We start from the raw sequence: 24,559 nt of genomic DNA on the forward strand, positions 1-24,559 counted from the left end.
TGTTTAAGATGAAAAGGAAAAGGAAGAAACATGTTCATTGACTATAATTAAAACATTAGATAAGGTCAAATCAAGTATGCACTAGATTATTTCTGTAGTCATGATCATATGGTCCCCGAGACCCCGATTGCTTCACCAAAATATAAATATTCTAACACAGTTCATGACTATAGCAACTCACTTGTTGATTTTTTAACTCGTAATAAAAATCAAATTCCACATACAGCTGTTAAATACCAAACTTTTTGTATAGTTGGTTGAAAGTTAAAGCAGTTTAATTGTATTTTTATAGTCTAGCCATTTAAATCCTTGATAAACAATTATCCACTCTCACATTTCTCAGCCATATTATAATCAAATTGTGTAGAATAATGACATCAGTAGCAACAATAGCAGCAATAATGAGTCATCTTTTGTGGTTTTAATTGTAATCTTCTTGCAACTCTTTAACAATTGTAATACAGTAATTATTATCATTATTATTATATTCCTTATAAAATAAACAGATAAATAGTAAAAGTGATATGTATTCTAAGATCATATACAGATCAAGGAGGACGAACGTAGCTAAGAATCGTGTAAAATGTTTGTGCAACAGTTAAAAGCAAAAGAACGAAAGCCGCTAACGCTGATACAAACGACCAAGGCGTGTTAAAATAAGTGTACTTTAAACTCGCCACTTGAACGTGCCACCCGGTATGATAATGCCGGTTCACATCATCAAATAACCTTGCCATGTAACAGTCATCGATATCGAAAGAAATATCCTTCCCCATGTTGTTAAATAATGTCGCAACTTCAGCATCTGTCCCAAAATAATTCTCAATTATGTTCGAATCGCACAAATAGCTCACATCTTTAGATGTATTTATCAAACAATCTACCAAAGTAACATAAGTAGTAAAGTGTTTTGAGCATCCACTATGACATTGCTCAAATGCAACCGTGTTTAACAGAAACGCACTCATGAAATCGTCAATGGATATCGTTGGCATATGGATCACGCCTCGTTTGAAGTCAACGACAAGGAAGCTTTCGGCTTCCCAAGTCTTTAACTTAATTCCCGCGCGCCGAAGCTTTGAGATGCTATGAATTACATGTGGTGGAGGTCGGTTATCGGGTTTTATTGGCTTTTCGAGTTCGTGTGGGAGAAAAGTTGACCGAAGAAGGTCTAACAAGTGTTTCGCTTCGACATGGGCGTATTTCTCAAGAACGTGATCCGGTCTTTGTGTAGCTAAATTAAAGAAGTTCAACGCTAGTGTAGCTAGCGTTGGACTTGCTTCTGTTTTCGTCAACTCGAATAAACATTCGAGGATGAAATACGGGATCTGATTCTCAAGTCTAATTAGATCCCGTAGGAAAAAGGAAACGATCCACGACATCCTAATAAGTGGATCGTAATCTTCAAATTCAACCAACCCTCCAAATTTTCTAAGTAATTCAATAACAAAACAACCATCTAGCACCATCATCTCAATAAACTCGTCAGTACTATAAGGGACGGTCCCAGAGTAACATTCACGGGCCGTGATCTCTAGCGGTTGCACGGCCTTCAAATAATCCTCCAAGACCGTCCCTTTAACTGATGTTCGGTTAAGTAACTGACGAAGAAACCGCCACTTATGCTCCTCGATCATCTTGAGGTGCGGTTGACCATGGTGAAAGGGTCCCACAGAGATGATGTGAGGTTCGTATGATTTACCGTTGACATCGATCAAAGTTTGTGGGACTTTGAAGATGGAACAGGTTGATTTGCCGGCTGCAACGCTAAGTAGTTTGGGTGTATCGGACAATTTGTGTTGCATAGCGGTGAGTCGATCTCTGTTGATCTCCCATATTGTGACCGAGTGTTGTTCTGCAGATCTTGTAGAATCGATATTCATTTTTATGTTCTTTTTTTATATATACAAAATAAATATGTGTTATGTAATCTTTTTGTAAATATAAGTAGGTGTGATAGAATTATTGTTGAGGTAGAGAGAACCAACACGCTAACATGATGTGTGAATAACAACTTTTTTGCACGGATATATATATATATATATATATATATATATTAATCGTAGCCGCCTATTTACATTCGATGAAACCATTGCGATGGAAACATTGGAATGTGACACATTTGTTCTCCATTGGAGAAAAAAAAAAATATATAAATTTTGAATAACAATATTAAACCCCTAATTAACTAATCTTTTTAATTTACGTCAATTTTTTAAGTTACTCAATCAGAAACCAATCCATTACGAACGGAATTATATGAATAGTGGCAATTTCAGAATCAAAACTTAATGGAGTCCCGATTTTTTTTCTAGTACTAAGTATATTTAAATGCTATATTAACAGGCCCAGCCCAATGAGTGTGCAATATGCACATTTGCACACGGCTCATATATTTTAGGGGCCCAATAAAATAAAGCACGATTCAATCAATACGTCGATTGTAGTTTGTTAAACATATCATCGACCGTCTAGAAAAATTCAAACCGTTTCTCGTTCCTCAATTTGTATGTAAGTATGTTTTTGTCCTATTGACTTCATGATTAATTGATTTTACTCTTGCTAAACTTCATGATTAATTAATTTTACTCGTGCTATTGTTCAATCGTTTTTGATGTTATCTTATTGACGCTAAACTTCAAGCCTTCAATAATTAAATATTTCAATCGTTTGTCAATGTTAAAGTATTGAGTAAACCATTTGCTTTATTTTTGAGCCCCTAATTAATTTTTAGTTTTTTTATAACTTGTTGTCTTATTGATTATTCTAGTGAAATGACATGTGGAACCACGGGTTTGTTTAAACAAAAAAGTTTAATAATATGTTTTTAGGTATTAAGTGAACGTAAATGCTAAAGTTATTTAGTTTAATGACCCGTGGAACCACAAAGTCCGACTAAGAAATTCGTCAGCTGAACATTTCATCAAACACCTAAAATGCATATTAAACAATCCACATCCAATCATAAGAGATAATGTTGGTTGTCATTTTATTTTAAAAGTGTAAATTAAAATATAAATTTGGAATTGGTTTCTTCTGGCTATCTTTTATATATTCTTATACTCAATTCAAAATAATTAAATAAATAATTCAAAATTATTTAATTTTAATAATTAAAATAATTATTAATAAGATTTAATAATAATAATTAATTAATAAGATTTAATTTTAATTCAAAATTATTTAGATTAATGACATCACCATGCTTAGATTTTTTCTTTTTCTTTTTGATTTTTTCTTAACAAAGAAATTAGCCTAATAATGATATCATCATTATAAAATTTTAATATTAACTATAAATTTTGTATATGTTGTTAGTATAAAATGTTGTTGCAATTATTTTATTATTGCAACCTTGCAATTATTTTTTATGGTTATAGATTTGTATGTTGTTATATTTTTATGATAAAATATACGATTGATTCAGGTATTGTTGTATGGTTATTGATTTGGTGAATATGATTAGGTATGACTCCTAAACAGTTATTCGGTAGACTCATTGGATTGTTGATGATGACTATTGAGAATGAAATCTAAGAGAGTATAAATTAAGAAGAGGTAATTTAACATTTTGCTACCAAAAATGCGATGAGAGCTTCAAAAATAATTGGTTAAATAATACGGTATGTAATTTTACTGCTAAATCCTTTATGTTTATTGATATGAAGTTAATTGTCGTTTTTTAGATGGTATATATTATCGTTAGGGCTTTAGGGCCTTTTTTCTTCGTCTCGCTCGGGGCACTCATATTCTCAGGACCGGCCCTGTATATTAATGGTTAGTTAACTTAAAAAAAACTACAAATTAGAAATATATATGGGGGTCCAATTAGTTAAATTTAGTGGTATTATATACAATTTAAGGAAAAAGCTATAACTTCGAAAATTTTATGGAGTCCTATAGTTAAATTTAGTGGTGTCCTATACATTTTCTAAGGTATTTTCTACACAAAAATTTCAAATTAGTGGTGTCCCGTGATTCCACGGGTCAAAGGGTAAACTCGCCGGTGTATATGAATGATAATAGAATAATTGAAATGAAGTGAAGTCAGATAAGAAGATAAACTATTTGGGGTTAAAACTTTTGTTTTATTTCTCTCTAGTTTTCTTGCATATACGTACAATGAAAAACAAGAGGCTACCCCTCTCTTTCTTTTACATTCCTATTTATAATAACATGTAAAAGACGCATAAATAACTCTCCATATCTCTTTGTATGCAGATCATGGAAACATGGGTGTGTGGTCGTGGGTTTTAATCCCACGTTTTGTTTTGTGGATCTAAAAAATTGTAACCAATCCAATGATTAATTCCTTTGACTTGATCCAATTCTTTTGTGACTCCTGAATTCTCCATGTAACACCCGTTTTCCGAAAAGTCGCTTGGAACGCCTCACGTAGTCCAAAGGTATGTAATTAATCTTTAAAACATGCCTATATTGTTACTTATGACTGATGTTAAAGCAGAGGGGTACGAAATAGTTATATTTTTGTTGCGAAATACTATTAAATACGATACAATTTTACACAAGTTATTTATTTTATTATAGAATGGAATATACCTAAACCTTACTACAACACTTATAAGCAGTGTACCTAATCGTACAGTAGTGTAGTTTTTAGTAAGTCCGGTTCGTTCCACAGGGAGCTAGCCAAGTTTAACGCTATATTTTATTTTAAACTATATTTGTATATAATATATATATATATATATATATATATATATATATATATATATATATATATATATATATATATATATATATATAAGTAGTATTATTATTATTATAAAAAGGGGTTTTTACCGTTTAATGACCGGTTTGTCGATTTTAAAATTTAAGTCACAATTAAAACCTAATGTAAAATATTAAATATACAAATAACTTAATTTAAAGCGTAAAGTAAATAACGATAATAAAAGTGCGATAATTTAAAGTGCGATAAATAAAATGACAGTAAATAAAATTGCGATAATTAAAAGTGCGATAAATAAAATGACAGTAAATAAAAATGCGATGAAATATAAAATAAAGGAATTATGCTTATTTAAACTTCCGTAATCATGATGTTCGACGTGTTGATTTTAATTTATTACCATGGGTTAATTGTCCTTTGTCCTGGATTATTCGATATGTCCATACGGTTTTTGTCCATAACAGTCCATCAGTCATAAATATAAAGTGCGAGTGTCCTTGTCAAATTATCCTTATACTCGAAGTCAAATATTCCAACTAATTGGGGACTTAAACTGTAACAAGGTCTTAATACTTTGTTTAATAATTACACCAGGATATCGACTGCGTGTAACCCAAGGTTTTAATACTTTGTTAACAATTACGTCAAATGTCCTTGTACATAATTCACCCCTGTTTTAATGAGTCCATTGACTATTAATCCATTCCCGTGTCCCGTTAAATGAACGATTATTAGTATTTATAAATATCACGCCCATCGTGTCTGATCGAGTGTATATAGTTATTTATAGATACGTCAAATTGTAAATCTCTATATTAAATTAACGAACTATCATTCAGTTAAACAAATATAAAGCCCAATAATAGTCAATAGTCCAATTTCCACAAGTGTCGGTCTTTTGTCCAAACCCCAATTATGGTACAAAGCCCAATAACCCCGTCTTTAATATTTAGTCCAACATCATGATTACTTCGATTTAAATAAGCATAATAATAACTTAGCTACGAGACATTAATTTAAAAAGGTTGAACATAACTTACAATGAGTATTAATAGCGTAGCGTTACACGGACAGAATTTCGACTTACAACCTTAAAACATTCGCCACTATAACCTTATTATTATTAAACTTTAAATTAAAATTAAAATTAAAATTATATATATATATATATATATATATATATATATATATATATATATATATATATATATATATATATATATATATATATTTTACGTATATAGAAAAGAAAGAAAAGGGGTAATGAATCGATCAGAATGCGCGGCCTTTTATAGGCCTACGTTTCACTGTTGAGCTCCGCGAGTGTGGAGGTTTTCTTCATCAAAGCTCCGCGAGTGCGGAGGTCTGGAATCCAGCTCATAGATTAAATCCGAAATGTGGGCTGCATATAATTATAATATATAATAATATATATAATTAATTATATATTATATTATATTCTTGCGCATAGTTGACTTGTAATTTTTCGTCCATTGCGTCGCACGCTGAAAGTTGGTTCATGTCTCGGTTCTGAATTTTCGAACGCCTTTTCGGACAATTTAATATCTTGTACTTTGTGTTTCACGGCTTGTACTCTTGTAATTTTTAGACGTTTCACATCAATAATTTGAACCACTTTGATTGTACTTTGTACTTTTTAGCTTTTTGGTCATTTGCGTCTTCAATTCGTCGAATCTGTCTTTTGTCTTCACCTTTTATTATTTAAACGATTATCACTTGTAAATAGAACAATTTCAACTAAAAGCTTGTCTTTCTTGAGGGATAATGCTATAAAATATATGTTCGTTTTTAGCATTATCAAATATTTCCACACTTGAGCGTTGCTTGTCCTCAAGCAATATAGAACTTGAATATAGCTTTACAAGAATCACTTCTTTATTCTTCACACTTTGTACATCAGTGATTTCTATACGGCGGTATGAACAATGATAGTAACGTTGTGATTTACAGTCCCACATGACTATAAAAATTTAGATCCTTTAAGGAAATTGGATCTTTATAAAAACATTTGATCTTTTGAAAAAATCAATCTAGCTTTTACTCTAGATAAGTTTTCCGGAATAACCCTTCACTGGTGTTTGCAAAATGTTTTTGTGAGTTTTGTGGGTTTCAGATTTGAAAATTTTAGCTCAAAACTTATGGTTTTGTTTCACCCACTTGCTAACCTTGTATTGGGAAAGCAACACGTCCAGTATACTTGCTCCGTATATTACCTTTTGGTAAACTACCGTCCGGTTGTAAAGGAAAGCGTTGAACAAGCAACTGTTGAGGCAATGTTTCGTGACATGCTTTTGATTATGGTCTATATCGTGTCAGATGCAATTACTATCCTTTGTAGGAGCAATAGTAAAGATCACCCTATGGTTTTTTTTTTGGGTCTGGCACAAGGTCCTGTCTTCGACTATGCTATGCAACCACCGTTCTTACGGTTGACACTCGATTTGGTTCAGGTGACCTAATGAATTCTAGGTGAATTCCTAGGATTTTACGTTCAATGGTAATGAACGCATTAAAAACGGGCTTTCAGAAAATAAATCGGTTTGTAAATTGATCAAAATATTTTCTCGTTCAAGCTCGAGTTTAGATATCATCGAATTCCATGAGTTTGAATTCTCAATCTTTAAGGTCAATCTCAAGGATTGAGTAATATCAGTCTTAAAAGCTAATTTTTGATCTTTAAGGAGATTATCCTTTCTGGAGATCTGATTCATTAGTCTTATAAGCTAATTTGCATGGTGCCCCCCCATTGTACGAGACAGATCCTCTCATGGTTAGGATAAGTCTGACCACTTGGCGACCCTGTTTGATGCCGAGGTCCGTGGATTTCTAGCTGATTTTCGAGAAAACTTTTCAAGGTTTTTCGTAGATTCTACAACTGGTCTGGACGACAACTTCCTGACCTAAATCAAGAAGCGCGTGTCTTTTTCTCGGAAGACTTTACTTCCTTTTAAATTCTATTACAATAAACTGGGTAAAACTTTATTAAAATCGTCCAAAACAAAAGTATCTTCAATTATTTGTACAAAAATATGTGATATATGTTCTAAATAACTTGGTAAATTTTTCCCACACTTGGCTTTTATTTTCCTTTCTTTGCCTTTTTATTCTCCTCTATTTCATTTTAAATGAATTCAAGCATTTTTGGTTGTTTCTCAATTTATGTTCTTTCCGAGGTAACAATAATTTCGGTGTTAACACCTAGTTTTATCGTTCATAAATATGTATAAACATGATTTTGAATTCATTTAGTTGAAAATTTCCAAATTTTCACAAAATTTGGCAATTAAACCAAGTATAAATCCGAGAGAATTTATAACCATTCCCCACACTTGAGATCATGCAATGCCCTCATTTGCATGAAATCAGACTATAATTATAAATTCATGAGGGTGATTAGTGTAGAAAAGTGATTAAAAATACCGAGTTTGCAAACATATTATTTTATATCACATTTGATATTTTACGTCTTGTTGTTAAAATTAGTAGCTTTTGCTGAACTTAATGCCATTCTTTGAAAGTGCGCTGTTGTACCCTTTTTGTACATAAGATAAACAACAAACATATATATACATAATATTTTTTTTATAAATCCTTTAACTATTAAAACAATTAATTAATTTATTTTTAAAATTTTGTTTCTTTTTAGATTGAGGTCGTTTCGGTACGTTGACCTAGTTCGTTCCCTCGACAAAATTTAAAAATTTGTCATTTTAAAACGTTGTTTTCATAGAAAAGATTTTTGAGTTTTTCAAATATTTTTGGCATACTTTAAATTAATAAGAATAAAAATAATGATAATAAAATTTCTCATCCTGCCCTTGGGTAAAGCAATTTCGGTTCAACAACCTAGTCTTCAACTTACGACGAATTTTAGAAATCAATTTTTAACTTAATAAAATAAAGTACATTTTTGTTTTTAAATTCACACCAAACTTAAATTTAAAATGCATAAAATTAAAACTTCATTTAAATATAATTAATATTTTTAATTTTACAAACTTATATTGAAAATATTAGTTTTTAAAATATTTACAAACTTAAATATATTTATTTTAAAAAATTACAATATTAATTTAATATTTATATATTAATTTTTAAAAACAAGGTAGAAATAAAATTAAAAATCTTTTTGGTCTTTTATCCCACTTTAATCAATCAAATATTATCGAAAATATACGCCCCTCTTTTGGGTAAAGTAATTTTGGTTTCATAACCTAGTTTTACTCTTGACGAATTTTTAAAATATTTTGAATTGATTGATTAAAGATATTTATACCTTATGAATAAACGGTAAATTTCGCAGTGATGCATTAAAGTTTTGTATGATATCAATAATTTCGGTTGCAAAACCTAATTTTATTGAATATCGATTTAATACTTTATAGCGACAATTTAGCGTTTATTATCAAAAGGTTAAAAGCAATAAATAAAAATAAAAATAAAAACTGTACATACTTACCTGTGAGATAGAATTCTCAGTGACCTGCTTTAGCCGACTCATAGGAGAGTCGTGTGATTTGGTTTTCCATAGCTACGTAGGAAGAACCTCGATTCTTCAATAACTTTTCTTCTAAACATATGAACGGTCCTTCTCTAACAAATTCGGTATTTGAATATGTTTGATTGTTCGAACATTTACCTTCGTGTGACCATTTTCCGCATTTATGACATCTTTCAAGGTGTCGTGCTCTTCTTTTTGTTGCGGATTTTGATTTTCCTTTACCAAAATGTGTCTTATGATGATCTTTCCTGAGTTCTTTCCTTACTTCGTCCATTTTTCCTCTTATGAATGATACCAGTTCACTCGGAAAGATGTTATTATTACGTTTAGTAATCATAGCGTGTAGTAGTAGACCATGATTCAGATCAAAGGAATTCTTCATCTCGTAAAACCTAAAAGAAATAAAAATTCAGAATGGAGGGAGAAGACTAGTTCTTTAGGGTCTACTAGGGAAAGACCATTCGGATTCCATTTTCGGAAACTACACGAAAACAGAAAATCTAACTTTAACAGAAATACATATTACCCTAAAAAGATTTGAATCTTCCCACACTTAGTTAGCTGTGGTGTCAAAATTGTGATTAACTTCATCTTCAACTTCCATTGGATTATCTATGTAATGTTTAACTCTGTAACCATTAACCTTAAATTCAATCCTATTTGAATTTATTAATTCTACTGTTCCGTACGGGAAAACCCTTTTGACTATAAATGGTCCAGACCATCTTGATTTCAATTTTCCAGAAAATAGCTTGAATCGTGAATTGAAAAGGACTCTGTCTCCTTCCTTAAATTCTTTTGAACTTCTGATTCTTTTATCATGCCATTTCTTCATTCTTTCTTTATAGATTAACGAATTTTCGTATGCTTCATGTCTTAGTTCTTCTAATTCGTTTAGTTGACTTAACCGTAGACGTCCAGCTTCATGTAAATCAAGATTACATGTCTTCAAAGCCCAAAATGCTTTGTGCTCAATTTCTACTGGAAGGTGACATGCTTTTCCGTAAACGAGTTTAAAAGGTGTGGTTCCAATTGGAGTTTTGTAGGCTGTTCTAAAAGCCCAGAGTGCATCCTCCAATTTCATGGACCATTCCTTCGGATTTGATCCTACGATTTTCTATAGAATACGTTTTAAAGCTCGGTTGGTATTTTCAACTTGTCCACTTGTTTGTGGATGATAAGCGGTTGAGATTTTATGAGTTACTCCATATCTTTGGAGAACTTTCTCAAGTTGATTATTATAAAAATGAGTACCCCGATCACTTATTAAAGCTTTCAGTGTTCCAAAGCTAGCAAAAAGACATTTTAAGAAGTTGACTACAACTCGTGCATCGTTAGTTGGGAGAGCTTGTGCTTCCGCTCATTTAGATACATAATTAATGGCAACGAGAATGTAGAGATTATTATGAGATTTTGGAAATGGACCCATAAACTCAATACCCCAAACGTCAAATACTTCACATACTTGAATGACATTTTGTGGCATTTCATCACGTTGACTTATTTTTCCGGCCCTTTGACATGCATCACAGGATTTACAAAGAAGGTGTGCGTCTTTGAAAATTGTAGGCCAATAGAATCCAGCATCGTAGACTTTTCTTGCTGTGAGTTGAGGCCCATAATGCCCTCCTGTTAGTCCTGTGTGATAATGGTTTAAGATTTGACTAGCTTCATCTCCGAATACACATCGGCGTATTATTCCATCGGGACAACTTTTAAACAAATGTGGATCTTCCCAGAAATAGTGTTTTATATCACTAAAGAATTTCTTTCGTTTTTGATACGACAATCCTTTTTCAAGGAATCCACATACTAAGTAGTTTGCATAGTCTGCAAACTATGGAATTTCATTATAATCGATCTTCAAAAGATATTCATCAGGAAAGTTATCTTGTATAGCCGATTCATTTAGAACTTCTAATTCAGGATTTTCAAGACGAGAAAGATGATCAGCGGCGAGATTTTCTGCTCCCTTTTTATCTCGGATTTCAATATCGAACTCTTGTAAGAGTAAGATCTAAAAGATTAATCGTGGTTTGGCATCTTGTTTCGAAAATAGGTATCTAAGAGCAGAATGGTCGGTATAGACCACCGTTTTAGCTAGAACGAGATATGAACGAAATTTGTCAAAAGCAAAGACAATAGCAAGGAGTTCTTTTTCAGTAGTTGTGTAATTCGTTTGTGCTCCTTGTAATGTCTTACTAGCGTAATAAATAGGTTGAAATTGTTTTTCAATCCTTTGTCCTAAAACGGCTCCCATTGCAAAATCACTTGCATCGCACATGAGTTCAAATAGTAGATTCCAATTTGGAGTTATCATGATCGGCGCATTAGTGAGTTTTTCTTTAAGAATATTAAAAGATTTGATGCATTCATCTGAAAAGATGAATGGATCATCCTTTTCTAGGAGTTTATTCATAGGAGTGGCAATTTTAGAAAAATCTTTTATGAAACGTCGGTAAAAACCGGCATGCCCTAGAAAACTCCTAACTCCTCTAACATTGGTGGGATGTGGAAGTTTAGCAATTACATATACTTTAGCTCTATCCACTTCAATTCCTTCCTTTGAAATTTTATGACCAAGAACGATGCCTTCTCTAACCATGAAATGGCATTTCTCCCAATTAAGTACTAGATTTGATTGTTCGCATCTAATAAGCATTCGTTCAAGATTAACTAGACATGTTTCAAATGTATCACCGAAGACTGAAAAGTCATCCATGAAAACTTCCATGCATTCTTCTTTCATGTCGTGAAAAATTTCCATCATGCACCTTTGAAAGGTTGCAGGGGCGTTGCAAAGTCCAAATGGCATGCGTTTGTAAGCAAAAGTACCATAAGGGCACGTGAATGTGGTTTTCTCTTGGTCCTCGGGTGCTATTGGAATTTGAAAATATCCGGAAAAACCGTCAAGAAAACAATAGTAACTATTTCCGGCTAATCTTTCTAACATTTGATCAATGAAAGGTAAGGGAAAGTGATCTTTTCTGGTGGCGTCATTTAATTTTCTATAATCAATACAAACACGCCATCCTGTTACAGTCCTAGTAGGAATAAGCTCATTTTTTTCATTTGTGATGACAGTCATGCCACCCTTCTTAGGTACACATTGAACTGGGCTTACCCATGGACTATCAGAGATTGGATAAATTAAACCTGCATCTAGCAGTTTAATAATTTCTTTCTTAACAACATCTTGCATATTAGGATTTAGTCTTCGTTGGCGTTGCACATATGTTTTATGACCTTCTTCCATAAGGATTTTATGTGTGCAATACGAAGGACTTATACCTTTAATATCATGAATCTTCCATGCAATAGCTGGTTTATGAGCTTTTAGCAGAGAAATGAGTCGAGATTTTTCATTTTCCGTAAGAGAAGACGATATTATTACAGGTAATTCAGATTCACCATGTAAATAAGCGTATTCCAAATGGTTTGGAAGTGGCTTTAACTCTAATATCGGTGGTTCTTCTATCAATGATTTGTATCGATATCTGTCTTCCTCTTTTAGCATTTGAAGTTCTTCTGTTGTTGGTTCATATCCATTAGCCATAAGTGTAGCTAACATTTCAGCTTCATCAATTGGTTCAGTTCCTTCTCCTAAAGAACATTCTCCTGTTCCTTGTAATTCTGGAAATTCTTCTAACAATTCTGCATGTGAATCTATAGTTTGAATATAATAACATGTATCATCTGCAGATTGTGGTTGTTGCATGGCTCTATTAACAGAAAAGGTAGCACTCTCGTCCTCTATACTTAGGGTCAATTTCTTACCAAACACGTCTATTATTGCTTTAGCCGTGTTTAAGAATGGTCTTCCTAATATGAAAGGAACTCGAGAATCTTCTTCCATATCCAGAATAACAAAATCTACTGGAAATACTAAAGTACCAACTTTTACTAGCATGTTCTCCATTATCCCTCTAGGATATTTTACTGATCGATCAGCTAGTTGTATGCTTATTCGTGTTGGTTTCAATTCTCCAAGGTCTAGTCATCAGAAATTACAGGTATTTCAGGTGGTTTAAGTGTAATACCACTTCTTGTGGTAATGGCTTTAGCTATTTCATTCCGGGGATTAGCATTTGTATCGCTAGGTAGACTTCCCAGTTTTCTTTCACCTATCAATCTTGCTAGGTTACTCACTTCTTGTTCCAGATTTTGAATAGAAGCTTGTTGATTTCTAAATGCTTGAGCATTTTGTTCATTGGTTTGTTTCTGAGATGTGAAAAACTGCGTTTGAGATTCAACTAGCTTCGACATCATATCTTCTAAATTTGGCTTTTTATCATCGGTTGGTGGTGGTTTATTTTGAAAAATAGGTCTTTGCTGATTGTAAGTATTATTGGATACTAGTTGATTGCTAGGACCTTGTTGGTTGTTGTATGAAACATTTCAGTTATAATTCTGATTTTGATTGTAGTTTGGTCTTGGCGGTTGATAATTATTCTGATAATTATTTCCAGACCTTTGGTTCATGTATGAAACATTCTCTCTTTGTTCCATTGTTTGTTCAATACTGAGACAATCTTTTGTCAAATGTGGTCCTCCACACTGCTCACAACTAATTCGTATTGAGTGAATATCTTTAGTCATCTTTTCCATTCGTCTCTCGAAAGCATCTATCTTTGCGGACATGGAATCAAAGTCATGGCTAGAATCGGCTCTAGCCGCTTTAGATGATCTAACGATATCTTTTTCTTGGTGCCACTCATGTGAGTGGGAAGCAGTGTTATCAATAATTTTGTAAGCTTCAGTTGCGATTTTCTTCATAATGGTGTTATGGCTTAATCTGCCTAATCAGAGTAGAAACCCTAATAATCACAAAACACAATAGCCGAATAATAAACACAGAAAAAAGAAAAGAACACGAGAATTATAGTGGTTCGGTTTCTAGGTGAAACCTACATCCACTTTGGAACTAGAGAGTATTTTATTAATTTGGAGGTGATACCATACATGTACAATTAAGAGACTATATATAGACTTAGAACCCTCAATAAAAAACGGCCCAAACAATTAGGGTTGGCCAAACCCTAACTTGGTCACCAAGTAAACTCCTGGCCCGTTTTTCTTGGGCTTAAACTACCGAAGCCTACACACATTAACAATCTCCCACTTGGAGGCTTCGAATACATCGATCTACACTCTTGTACTTCTGCAATGCAAGACCTAGCTCATCTCTTCTCTCTCTAGTTCCTGCCTTCTCTTCAATGTTCCTGAAGGCCAGTTGAAGCTATGCACAGCTTCAACTTATCCATCGTTACTGGTTTGGTGAACATATCTGATGGATTCTTTGAACCTGGAATGCTCTCCAGATTAAATGTTCCTTTGCTTATCCGTTCTCTGATAAAGTGATACTTCATGCCAATGTGCTTCGTCTTAGCATGATAGACTGGATTCTTTGCTAACTTGATTGCGCTCTCATTATCACAATATAAGACAAATTCTGTCTGTTTGCTGCCCAGTTCTTTCATGAACGTCTTCAACCACACTAGTTCTTTACTGGCTTCAGTCAAGGCCATGTATTCTGCTTCAGTAGTAGATAGAGCCACGCTCTTTTGAAGCCTAGACATCCAACTCACTGCTGTTCCTCCTATAGTGAATACATACCCGGTGGTGCTCTTAAAGGTATTATTGCATCTACCCAGATCTGCATCAGAATAACCCCTGAGAGTAGTATCCCTGCCCTTGAAACATAACCCAACTTTGGGAGTACCCTTTAAATACCGCAGTATCCACTTCACTGCTTCCCAATGTTCTTTCCCCGGAGCTGACATAAAGCGACTAACCATCCCAACTGCATGTGCTATATCAGGTCTTGTACACACCATAGCGTACATTAGACTACCCACTGCGGATGCATAAGGAACCTTAGCCATTTCTGCTTTTTCTACTTCAGTTTTAGGAGACTGATGTTTAGAAAGCTTTAGATGACTTCCCAACGGTGTGTTTCTTGGCTTTGTAGACTCACCGTTCATTCTGAAATTTTCAAGAACCTTGCGAATATACTTTTCTTGAGATAAAGAAACTGACCCATCTTTATTCCTGCATATACTGATACCGAGAATCTGCTTAGCTGGCCCAAGATCCTTCATTTCAAATTCTCTAGATAATTGCTTCTTCAAATTGCGTATTTCAACCATATCAGAACCTGCAATTAACATATCATCGACATAAAGAAGCAATATAATATAGGAGCTCTTGAACTTCTTCAAATAACAGCAATGATCTGTAGAACTTCTCACGAATCCTGTCTTCTCCATGAAATTATCAAATTTTAAGTACCACTGTCTGGGAGCTTGTTTCAAACCATACAAGCTTCTCTTTAGATTACACACAAGACTCTCCTTTCCTTTGACACGAAACCCCTCTGGTTGAGACATGTAAATGTCTTCTTCAATGTCGCCATGCAGGAAGGCTGTTTTAACATCCAACTGTTCTAAGTGTAACTTCTCGATTGCAACCATACTTAGAACCAATCTGATAGTCGTCATCTTCACTACTAGAGAAAAGATTTCAGCATAGTCGACTCCTTTCTTTTGTTGAAATCCTTTGACAACTAATCTTGCTTTGTATCGTTTAGAACTATCCCCTTCATCTTTGACTCTAAAAACCCATTTATTCTGTAAGACCCTTTTTCCTGGTGGTAACTTGGTCAACTTCCAAGTTTGATTTTTCAATAAAGATTCCATCTCGCTTTTCATAGCCTGCTCCCACTGGAACGAATCTTTCACCTTCATTGCCTCAGAATAACTTTCTGGTTCCCCATTTTCTGTCAAAAGAAGATAGTTAACTGTTGGACTAAATCTAACTGGCTGTCTTGTGACTCGTGTAGATCTCCTGACCCAATTGGACTGGTCAGATTGTGGTGGGGACTGTGGGGTCTGCTCATCATCAGACTCTGAGCTCCCACTATCTGAAGTCTGCTCGTGATCAGACTCCGAGCTTTCACTGTTAGGAACTCCCACTGGAACTTCAGTTTCATCCTCTGGAGTTTCCCTTTCATCTTCTCTAGTTGTCTCTGTGTCAACCTCAAATTCAACTGATTCTTTTTCTTTTGTTGTTGAGTTGAAATCCTTGTACAATTCTGCTTCATTGAAGGTGGCATGTTTACTTCTGATAACATGTTTTCCCTTGTTATCCCATAACCTGTAACCCATGTCGTCTCCCCCATAACCAATGAACACGTACTTCTTTGCTTTTGCATCAAGTTTGTCACCATCTTTATTAATATCATATGCACTGCACCCAAAGATTTTTAGATGCTCATAACTGATTGCTTTACCTCTCCATTCTTCTTCGGGTATTTTGAAATCAAGCGGAGTTGATGGAGAATGGTTGATCAAATAAGCGGCAGTGCTTACTGCATCAGCCCATAGAGTCTTTGGTAGCCTACAATTAAGTCTCATGCTACGTGCTCTCTCATTTAAAGTGTGATTCATTCTTTCTGCAACTCCGTTTTGCTGTGGAGTACCTGGAACCGTCTTGATCATCCGAATACCATGATCAGCACAATAGTTAACGAATTCGGTGCTGATGTATTCTCCTCCATTATCCGACTTCAAGCATTTTACCTTCAAATCACAAGATAATTCAACAGCAGATTTCCATTTCTTAAAAGCTTCAAATACATCAGATTTATTTTTAAGAAAGTAAACCCATACCTTGCGTGTTGAATCGTCAATGAAAGTAACATAATAGCGTGCTCCTCCCAATGAAGAAACAGGAGTAGGCCCGAACACATCCGTGTGTACTTGCTCCAACTTCTGAGCCTTTAAAGTTCTGCCTGCTTTTGCAAAGGTGACCTTCTTCTTCTTTCCTAGAACACCTGACTCGCAAAAGTCCGATTCAACTCTCTTTAGACCAGGAATTTTACCATTAGACACTAGCATTTTCATTCCTTTGTCACTCATGTGACCTAAACGTTGGTGCCACTGACTGGTTAAGCTTCGATCATTGGAAACTGTATTTACTTCATTAGCTGGAACTTCTGCCATATAGAGAGTGCCTCTCTTCTTACCCTTGGCTATTACTAAGTTCTCCTTTATTACTTTCCACTAACCTTCACCAAATAGCACACTAGATCCTTGATCATCAAGCTGTCCAACAGAGATTAGTTTTTTCTTTAGGCCAGGAATAACTCGGACATTTTCCAAGGTCCAATTAGTGCCCAAAGAGGTCTTCAGCTCTAAGTCTCCAATTCTTGTAATGTCAAGACAATGATCATTAGCCAAACGAACTTTACCAAGGTTACCTGTTCGTAGATTCTTCATCAAATGTGGACTTGGGGTAGCATGAAACGATGCTCCTGAATCCATAACCCATGCATCAATTGTATTCTCAATGCAGCAAATAAGGACGTTATCATAATCATCTGTTGAAACTGCAACATTAACTTCCTTTGGCTTTGATGATGTTACTGGCTTAGTGCACTGGTTTCGGAAGTGTCCAGTCTCCTGAAAATTCCAACATTTAATATCATTCCTCGTTCTCGACACACTCCTCCTTCTTGACTTTGACCTGCCCCTGGTGGTGTTACTTCTGCCTTTTCTCCTACCCCTCTCTTCTGTGCTCAGCAAGTTTCCTGATGGTTCTCCTGAACTCTTTCTTCTTATATCTTCTCCAAGAATAAAATCACGAATGCTCTCAAACTTTAGCTTTGAGGACTCTGTGGATCCACTGATAGCTGTGACTGAACCTGACCAGCTTTCAGGTAACGAGGATAATATCAAAAGAGCTTTAACTTCGTCATCAAACTTGATATCAACAGACAATAATCGAGAGATAATATTGTTGAAGTTATTGATATGGTTTGTTACCGAAGCACCTTCTTTCAACCTGACGTTTACCAACTGTCTAATCAAAAACACCTTGTTTGAAGCAGACGGCTTCTCATACATATTCGATAAGGTCTTCATCAAACCATGTGTAGTGGTTTCATTCACAATATTAAAGGCAACACTTTTTATCAGTGTGAGCCTGACAACAGCTAGGGCTTTCCTGTCAAGCATCTTCCATTCATCGTCTTTAAATTTTTCTGGTTTATTCTCACTCAAAGCATCAATCAAATCCTTCTAACATAACAAGTCTTCAACCTGCATCTTCCACCACCCAAAATCTTGCCCATCAAACTTATCAATTTTAATCCTCCCTTCTTCAGCCATTGAACTAGCTTAGATCTGAGGAATAGTAGCAGCTGTGGTGAACCTGATCTGTAACAGCACAGCAGCAATAGCCTGATATGCAATTTTAATCGTACTAGCAGCAACAGCACGTGTTTGGTGGCGGCTAGGGTTGATCCTGCAATTTACAGCAGCTGTAAACAATAAGAGAAGGGTAACGGCTGCACCTTTTATTGAAAAACAGCAGCAAGATCTGCTCAGAAAAAAAAACAGCAGCAACAGCAGCGGTAGATCTGATCTGATCTATAAAAAACAGCAGCAGACTTGATCTTGTTGTCTGTAATCGGCTAGGGTTAGAACCTGAGCTCTAGATACTAGTTGTTATGGCTTAATCTGCCTAATCAGAGTAGAAACCCTAATAATCACAAAACACAATAGCCGAATAATAAACACAGAAAAAAGAAAAGAACACGAGAATTATAGTGGTTCGGTTTCTAGGTGAAACCTACATCCACTTTGGAACTAGAGAGTATTTTATTAATTTGGAGGTGATACCATACATGTACAATTGAGAGACTATATATAGACTTAGGACCCTCAATAAAAAACGGCCCAAACAATTAGGATTGGCCAAACCCTAACTTGGTCACCAAGTAAACTCCTGGCCCGTTTTTCTTGGGCTTAAACTACCGAAGCCTACACACATTAACAAATGGAACCACCAGCTGCTATATCGATATCTTTTCTTGTAGTGATGTCGCATCCTTGGTAGAATATTTGTACTATTTGATAAGTGTCTAAACCATGTTGCGGACATCCTCTCAATAACTTTCCAAATCTTGTCCATGCCTCATATAGAGTTTCATTTGGCTTTTGTGTGAACGTAACTATTTCTCCTTGAAGTCTTACGGTTTTAGATGCCAGAAAGAATTGTTTAAGAAAATTTTCAACTAAAACATCCCATGTATCAATCGCCCCTTCAGGTAATGATTCTAACCAATCTTTGGCTTCTCCCTTTAAAGTCCAGGGAAATAACATGAGATATATCTGTTTATCCTCCACTTCTCTGATTTTAAATAAAGTACAGATCCTATTAAAGGTTCGAAGATGTTCATTTGGATCTTCCTTCGGCGCACCACTAAATTGGCATTGATTAGTTACCATGTGTAGCATTTGTCCTTTGATTTCATAATCTGGTGCATTAATGTCTGGTTAAGTAATTGCGTGACCTTGGCCAGTTCGTTTAGCTCTCATTCGGTCTTCCATACTTAGAGGTTCCAGATTTTCCATTATTGAATTTGTTGAATCTGAATCACTAGAGGATTCTGACTTAATGGTTTCTTCCTCGATAATCTCTGGATGAGTGATTTGTGGTCCAGGTGGAATGATTAGTGATTCAGGATCTCTGAATTGTCCCTGAATATCCTCCGGATTCTCAATTGTGAGGTCGGGTTTAAAAAATGGATTATTGGAAATTTGAATTGGAGTACTTGGTCGACTAGATGACGATTCTAAAGAAAAATCAACGGTGACAATATTGGCTAAATGTTTTGATCTAGTTACAGGTGGTGAAAGTATAAAAGGTGGTGAACGTTTGCTCGGTGCATTCACTGAATATCCTATTAGTTATAAAAATAAAAATTATATAAGTTATCAAATTAATAGACTTTTCTGATTTTGCCCACGTTTCGAATAGCCAATAGATGCAGCAGGTAGCCAGGACCCTTTAAATCGGAAGCCCACAACTCACCACTAACAAATCCAACTATTACTACGAACCAGAAAATTTTGGATGTCTATCAATTTAACCGCTTAAAATAATTTTTCGTTTTGAAATTTTAGAGAAGAAATAGAAAATTCTATGTCCTAAAAACTAGAGCATCGAGAAATAAGAAAGAAAAAGAGTGTGTCATAAAACGTCGAAAAATAAAAAGTCGAAAAATAAAAGGTTGAAAAACAAACAATCGAAAAATAAAAATAAGAAAATAAGCGTCGAAACTTAAAAGTCTAAAAACTAAATATTAAAAGTTGCGTCTAAATGTATTAAAGCTTAAAAGGAATTCTATATCTAAAACGGCAATAACTTAAAAGGGTACTAAAATCTAATAAATATTTAAGCGATAAGCGACGTCGTAAAATTCTAAAGCGCCTAAGTCTTAATCTAAAGAAGAAGCACTTAAGGGATTTCACGGCAAAGCCTAAAAATTTAGAAATAAAAATAACTACGGCAAAAACTAAGTTTAAAACTAATTAAGAACGATAAATATATAAATTACGATTAAACGATTAAAAATATACAAAATATAAAAATAGGTTTAAAGTTATAAAAATACAATTTTACAAAAATATTATTTTTATATTATTATTTTATAAAAGTATTAATTTATATATTAATAAAACTAATTAAAACTTAATATTATAAATAAAATAATAAAACTAAAACTAATATTAAAAACTAATTAAATAATTAAACCCTAATTAGGGTTGATTAATAATAATAATTAATAATACTCCGTTATTAATGTTGTACGATGTTGAAACCTGGCGTGTCAGAATAGGCTCCGCGAGTGCGGATTTTTTCTGCCCAGGAGCTCCGCGAGTGCGGAGTATGCAGGTTCAGAAGAGATGCAGGCCAGAAATCGCAGGTTCAGTTTTAATTTTTTTTTTAATTTTTACTTTATAATTTTACAAAATTTAAAATAAGTAATTTAAATATACTTATATTTTTAAGATCTAAAAAAAAAATTACTTTTATACTTTATAAAATATATATTTTCGTTTTACTCTTTTTTTTATGTTTTAAATTTTATTTTTAATATTTAAAACGTATTTTTATGACAATAAATTAAAACTTAATAAATTTTTTTTTAGAAAATAGCGTTTCGCTTCGGCGTTAAGTGTCCCCGGTAGCAGCGCCAAAAATACTTGATGTTAAAGCAGAGGGGTACGAAATAGTTATATTTTTGTTGCGAAATACTATTAAATACGATACAATTTTACACAAGTTATTTATTTATTTATTGAATGGAATATACCTAAACCTTGCTACAACACTTATAGGCAGTGTACCTAATCGCACAGTAGTGTAGTTTTTAGTAAGTCCGGTTCGTTCCACAGGGAGCTAGCCAAGTTTAACGCTATATTTTATTTTAAACTATATTTGTATATAGATATATATATATAAGTAGTATTATTATTATAAAAAGGGAGTTTTACCGTTTAATGACCGGTTTGTCGATTTTAAAACTTAAGTCACAATTAAAACCTAATGTAAAATATTAAATATACAAATAACTTAATTTAAAGCGTAAAGTAAATAACGATAATAAAAGTGCGATAATTTAAAGTGCGATAAATAAAATGACAGTAAATAAAATTGCGATAATTAAAAGTGCGATAAATAAAATGACAGTAAATAAAAATGCAATGAGATATAAAATAAAGGAATTATGCTTATTTAAACTTCTGTAATCATGATGTTCGACGTATTGATTTTAATTTATTACCATGGGTTAATTGTCCTTTGTCCTGGATTATTCGATATGTCCATACGGTTTTTGTCCATAACAGTCCATTAGTCATAAATATAAAGTGCGAGTGTCCTCGTCAAATTATCCTTATACCCGAAGTCAAATATTCCAACTAATTGGGAACTTAAACTGTAACAAGGTCTTAATACTTTATTTAATAATTACACCAGGATATCAACTGCGTGTAACCCAAGGTTTTAATACTTTGTTAATGTAACACCCTAGGCAAATCCCACATCGCCCACAGACATGAGTGATCATGGGATTATAAGGTAATACTCACGCTTAAATGACACAACGCGTTTTGGGATCACAGGCAGAGCAGATGTATGAGTACGTTGCAGTTAAGCGTGCTCGGGTGAGAGCACTACCAGGATGGGTGACCTCCTGGGAAAGTGCTTCTCGTGTGTGGTCGCCAAGAAAAAGTCGTGCGCCTGCGGGCAAAGCGGACAATATTGTGGTCATGTTAAGCTAGGGTGTTACAGAATGGTATCAGAGCCACTCATGAGATGTTGGGGGTGGTGGGGCAAACCTCATCAAGGACGATGAGTCCCTGAGGGGGGGTGAATGTAACACCCTAGGCAAATCCCACATCGCCCACAGACATGAGTGATCATGGGATTATAAGGTAATACTCACGCTTAAATGACACAACGCGTTTTGGGATCACAGGCAGAGCAGATGTGTGAGTACGTTGCAGTTAAGAGTGCTCGGGCGAGAGCACTACCAGGATGGGTGACCTCCTGGGAAAGTGCTTCTCGTGTGTGGTCGCCAAGAAAAAGCCGTGCGCCTGCGGGCAAAGCGGACAATATTGTGGTCATGTTAAGCTGGGGTGTTACAGTTAACAATTACGCCAAGTGTCCTTGTACATAATTCACCCCTGTTTTAATGAGTCCATTGACTATTAATCCATTCCCGTGTCCGGTTAAATGAACGATTATTAGTATTTATAAATATCCCGCCCATCGTGTCTGATCGAGTGTATATAGTTATTTATAAATACGTCAAATTGTAAATCTCTATATTAAATTAACGAACTATCATTCAGTTAAACAAATATAAAGCCCAATAATAGTCCATAGTCCAATTTCCATAAGTGTCGGTCTTTTGTCCAAACCCCAATTATGGTACAAAGCCCAATAACCCAGTCTTTAATATTTAGTCCAACATCATGATTACTTCGATTTAAATAAGCATAATAATAACTTAGCTACGAGACATTAATTTAAAAAGGTTGAACATAACTTACAGTGAGTATTAATAGCGTAGCGTTACACGGACAGAATTTCGACTTACAACCTTAAAACATTCGCCACTATAACCTTATTATTATTAAACTTTAAATTAAAATTAAAATTAAAATTATATATATATATATATATATATATATATATATATATATATATATATATATATATATATTTTACGTATATAGAAAAGAAAGAAAAGGGGTAATGAATCGATCAGAATGCGCGACCTTTTATAGGCCTACGTTTCACTGTTGAGTTCCGCGAGTGCGGAGGTTTTCTTCATCAAAGCTCCGAGAGTGCGGAGGTCTGGAATCCAGCTCATAGATTAAATCCAAAATGTGGGCTGCGTATAATTATAATAGATAATAATATATATAATTAATTATATATTATATTATATTCTTGTGCATAGTTGACTTGTAATTTTTGGTCTATTGCGTCGCACGCTGAAAGTTGGTTCATGTCTCGGTTCCGAATTTTCGAACGCGTTTTCGTACAATTTAATATCTTGTACTTTGTGTTTCACGGCTTGTACTCTTGTAATTTTTAGACGTTTTTCATCAATAATTTGAACCACTTAGATTGTACTTTGTACTTTTTAGCTTTTTGGTCATTTGCGTCTTCAATTCGTCGAATCTGTCTTTTGTCTTCAGCTTTTATTATTTAAACGATTATCACTTGTAAATAGAACAATTGCAACTAAAAGCTTATCTTTCTTGAGGGATAATGCTATGAAATATATGTTCATTTTTAGCATTATCAATGACTTAGAATGGTTTAAGATGTGAGTTTCGGGTGAAAAACGTTAATATGTCGCGTTTGGAGTTGAGTTATCGCGTTTTGGACAGTCACGATACGCGACAAAAGCGTCTGGAATGCGACCACTTCAAAACACCCTCTCCTATCCAAACTATCGCGTTTAAGCTAATCTTATCGCATTTTGTGTCATCGTGGGTCGCGATCGAGTGTTGCGGTTCGCGACAAGTGCACAGATCTGATATTAAAGTCGACTTTTAATGCAACTTTTGAAGGTGTAATGGTCTTTTCACATTGTGAATGGTTTGAGACATTAAAATCTGATCCAAGGCTTATCCTTATCACATTTATTACTCTTTTACCTACACACTTTCATTCTAGAGAGAGATACGATTTTAGAGAGAGAAAGCTTACTTTTGGGAATAAAGAGACCAAATCTTGCCCAAGTCCAAGTATTAAAGTTGTTCACTACGTCTCTAGCTACGTTTTGGTAGCATTGGTAAGTGTTAATTCCGAGTTTTAACTCTTAATTGATTTATGACTAGTGATTTGGTTATGGGTTTTGTTGTAAGTAATGGTGTATCCTATCGTATACATGCATAAAAGGCATAATGGTTGCATAAAAATAGTATCAGGAAGATTGGAAACAACAGTTTTGTGAAATTATCCATCCACCGTTC

The 24,559-nt window shown here is 34.2% G+C and overlaps 1 protein-coding gene across 1 annotated transcript; it reads right to left on the reverse strand.

The window, feature by feature from the left end:
* Positions 1 to 469: 469 nt before the first annotated feature.
* LOC139844347 (UPF0481 protein At3g47200-like) lies at positions 470 to 1,985 on the reverse strand. The gene has a single exon (XM_071834565.1). It carries the CDS (start codon positions 1,881 to 1,883, stop codon positions 549 to 551), a length of 1,335 nt encoding a protein of 444 aa, XP_071690666.1. The 5' UTR covers positions 1,884 to 1,985; the 3' UTR covers positions 470 to 548.
* Positions 1,986 to 24,559: the final 22,574 nt, after the last annotated feature.

This window comes from Rutidosis leptorrhynchoides, chromosome 4 (genome assembly GCF_046630445.1).
Source record: "Rutidosis leptorrhynchoides isolate AG116_Rl617_1_P2 chromosome 4, CSIRO_AGI_Rlap_v1, whole genome shotgun sequence".
In the NCBI taxonomy this organism is placed as follows: Eukaryota; Viridiplantae; Streptophyta; class Magnoliopsida; order Asterales; family Asteraceae; genus Rutidosis; species Rutidosis leptorrhynchoides.

What these genes read in the sequence shown, in the direction of transcription:
- LOC139844347 (XM_071834565.1), bottom strand. Translation starts at nt 1,883, where the DNA reads ATGAATATCGATTCTACAAGATCTGCAGAACAACACTCGGTCACAATA.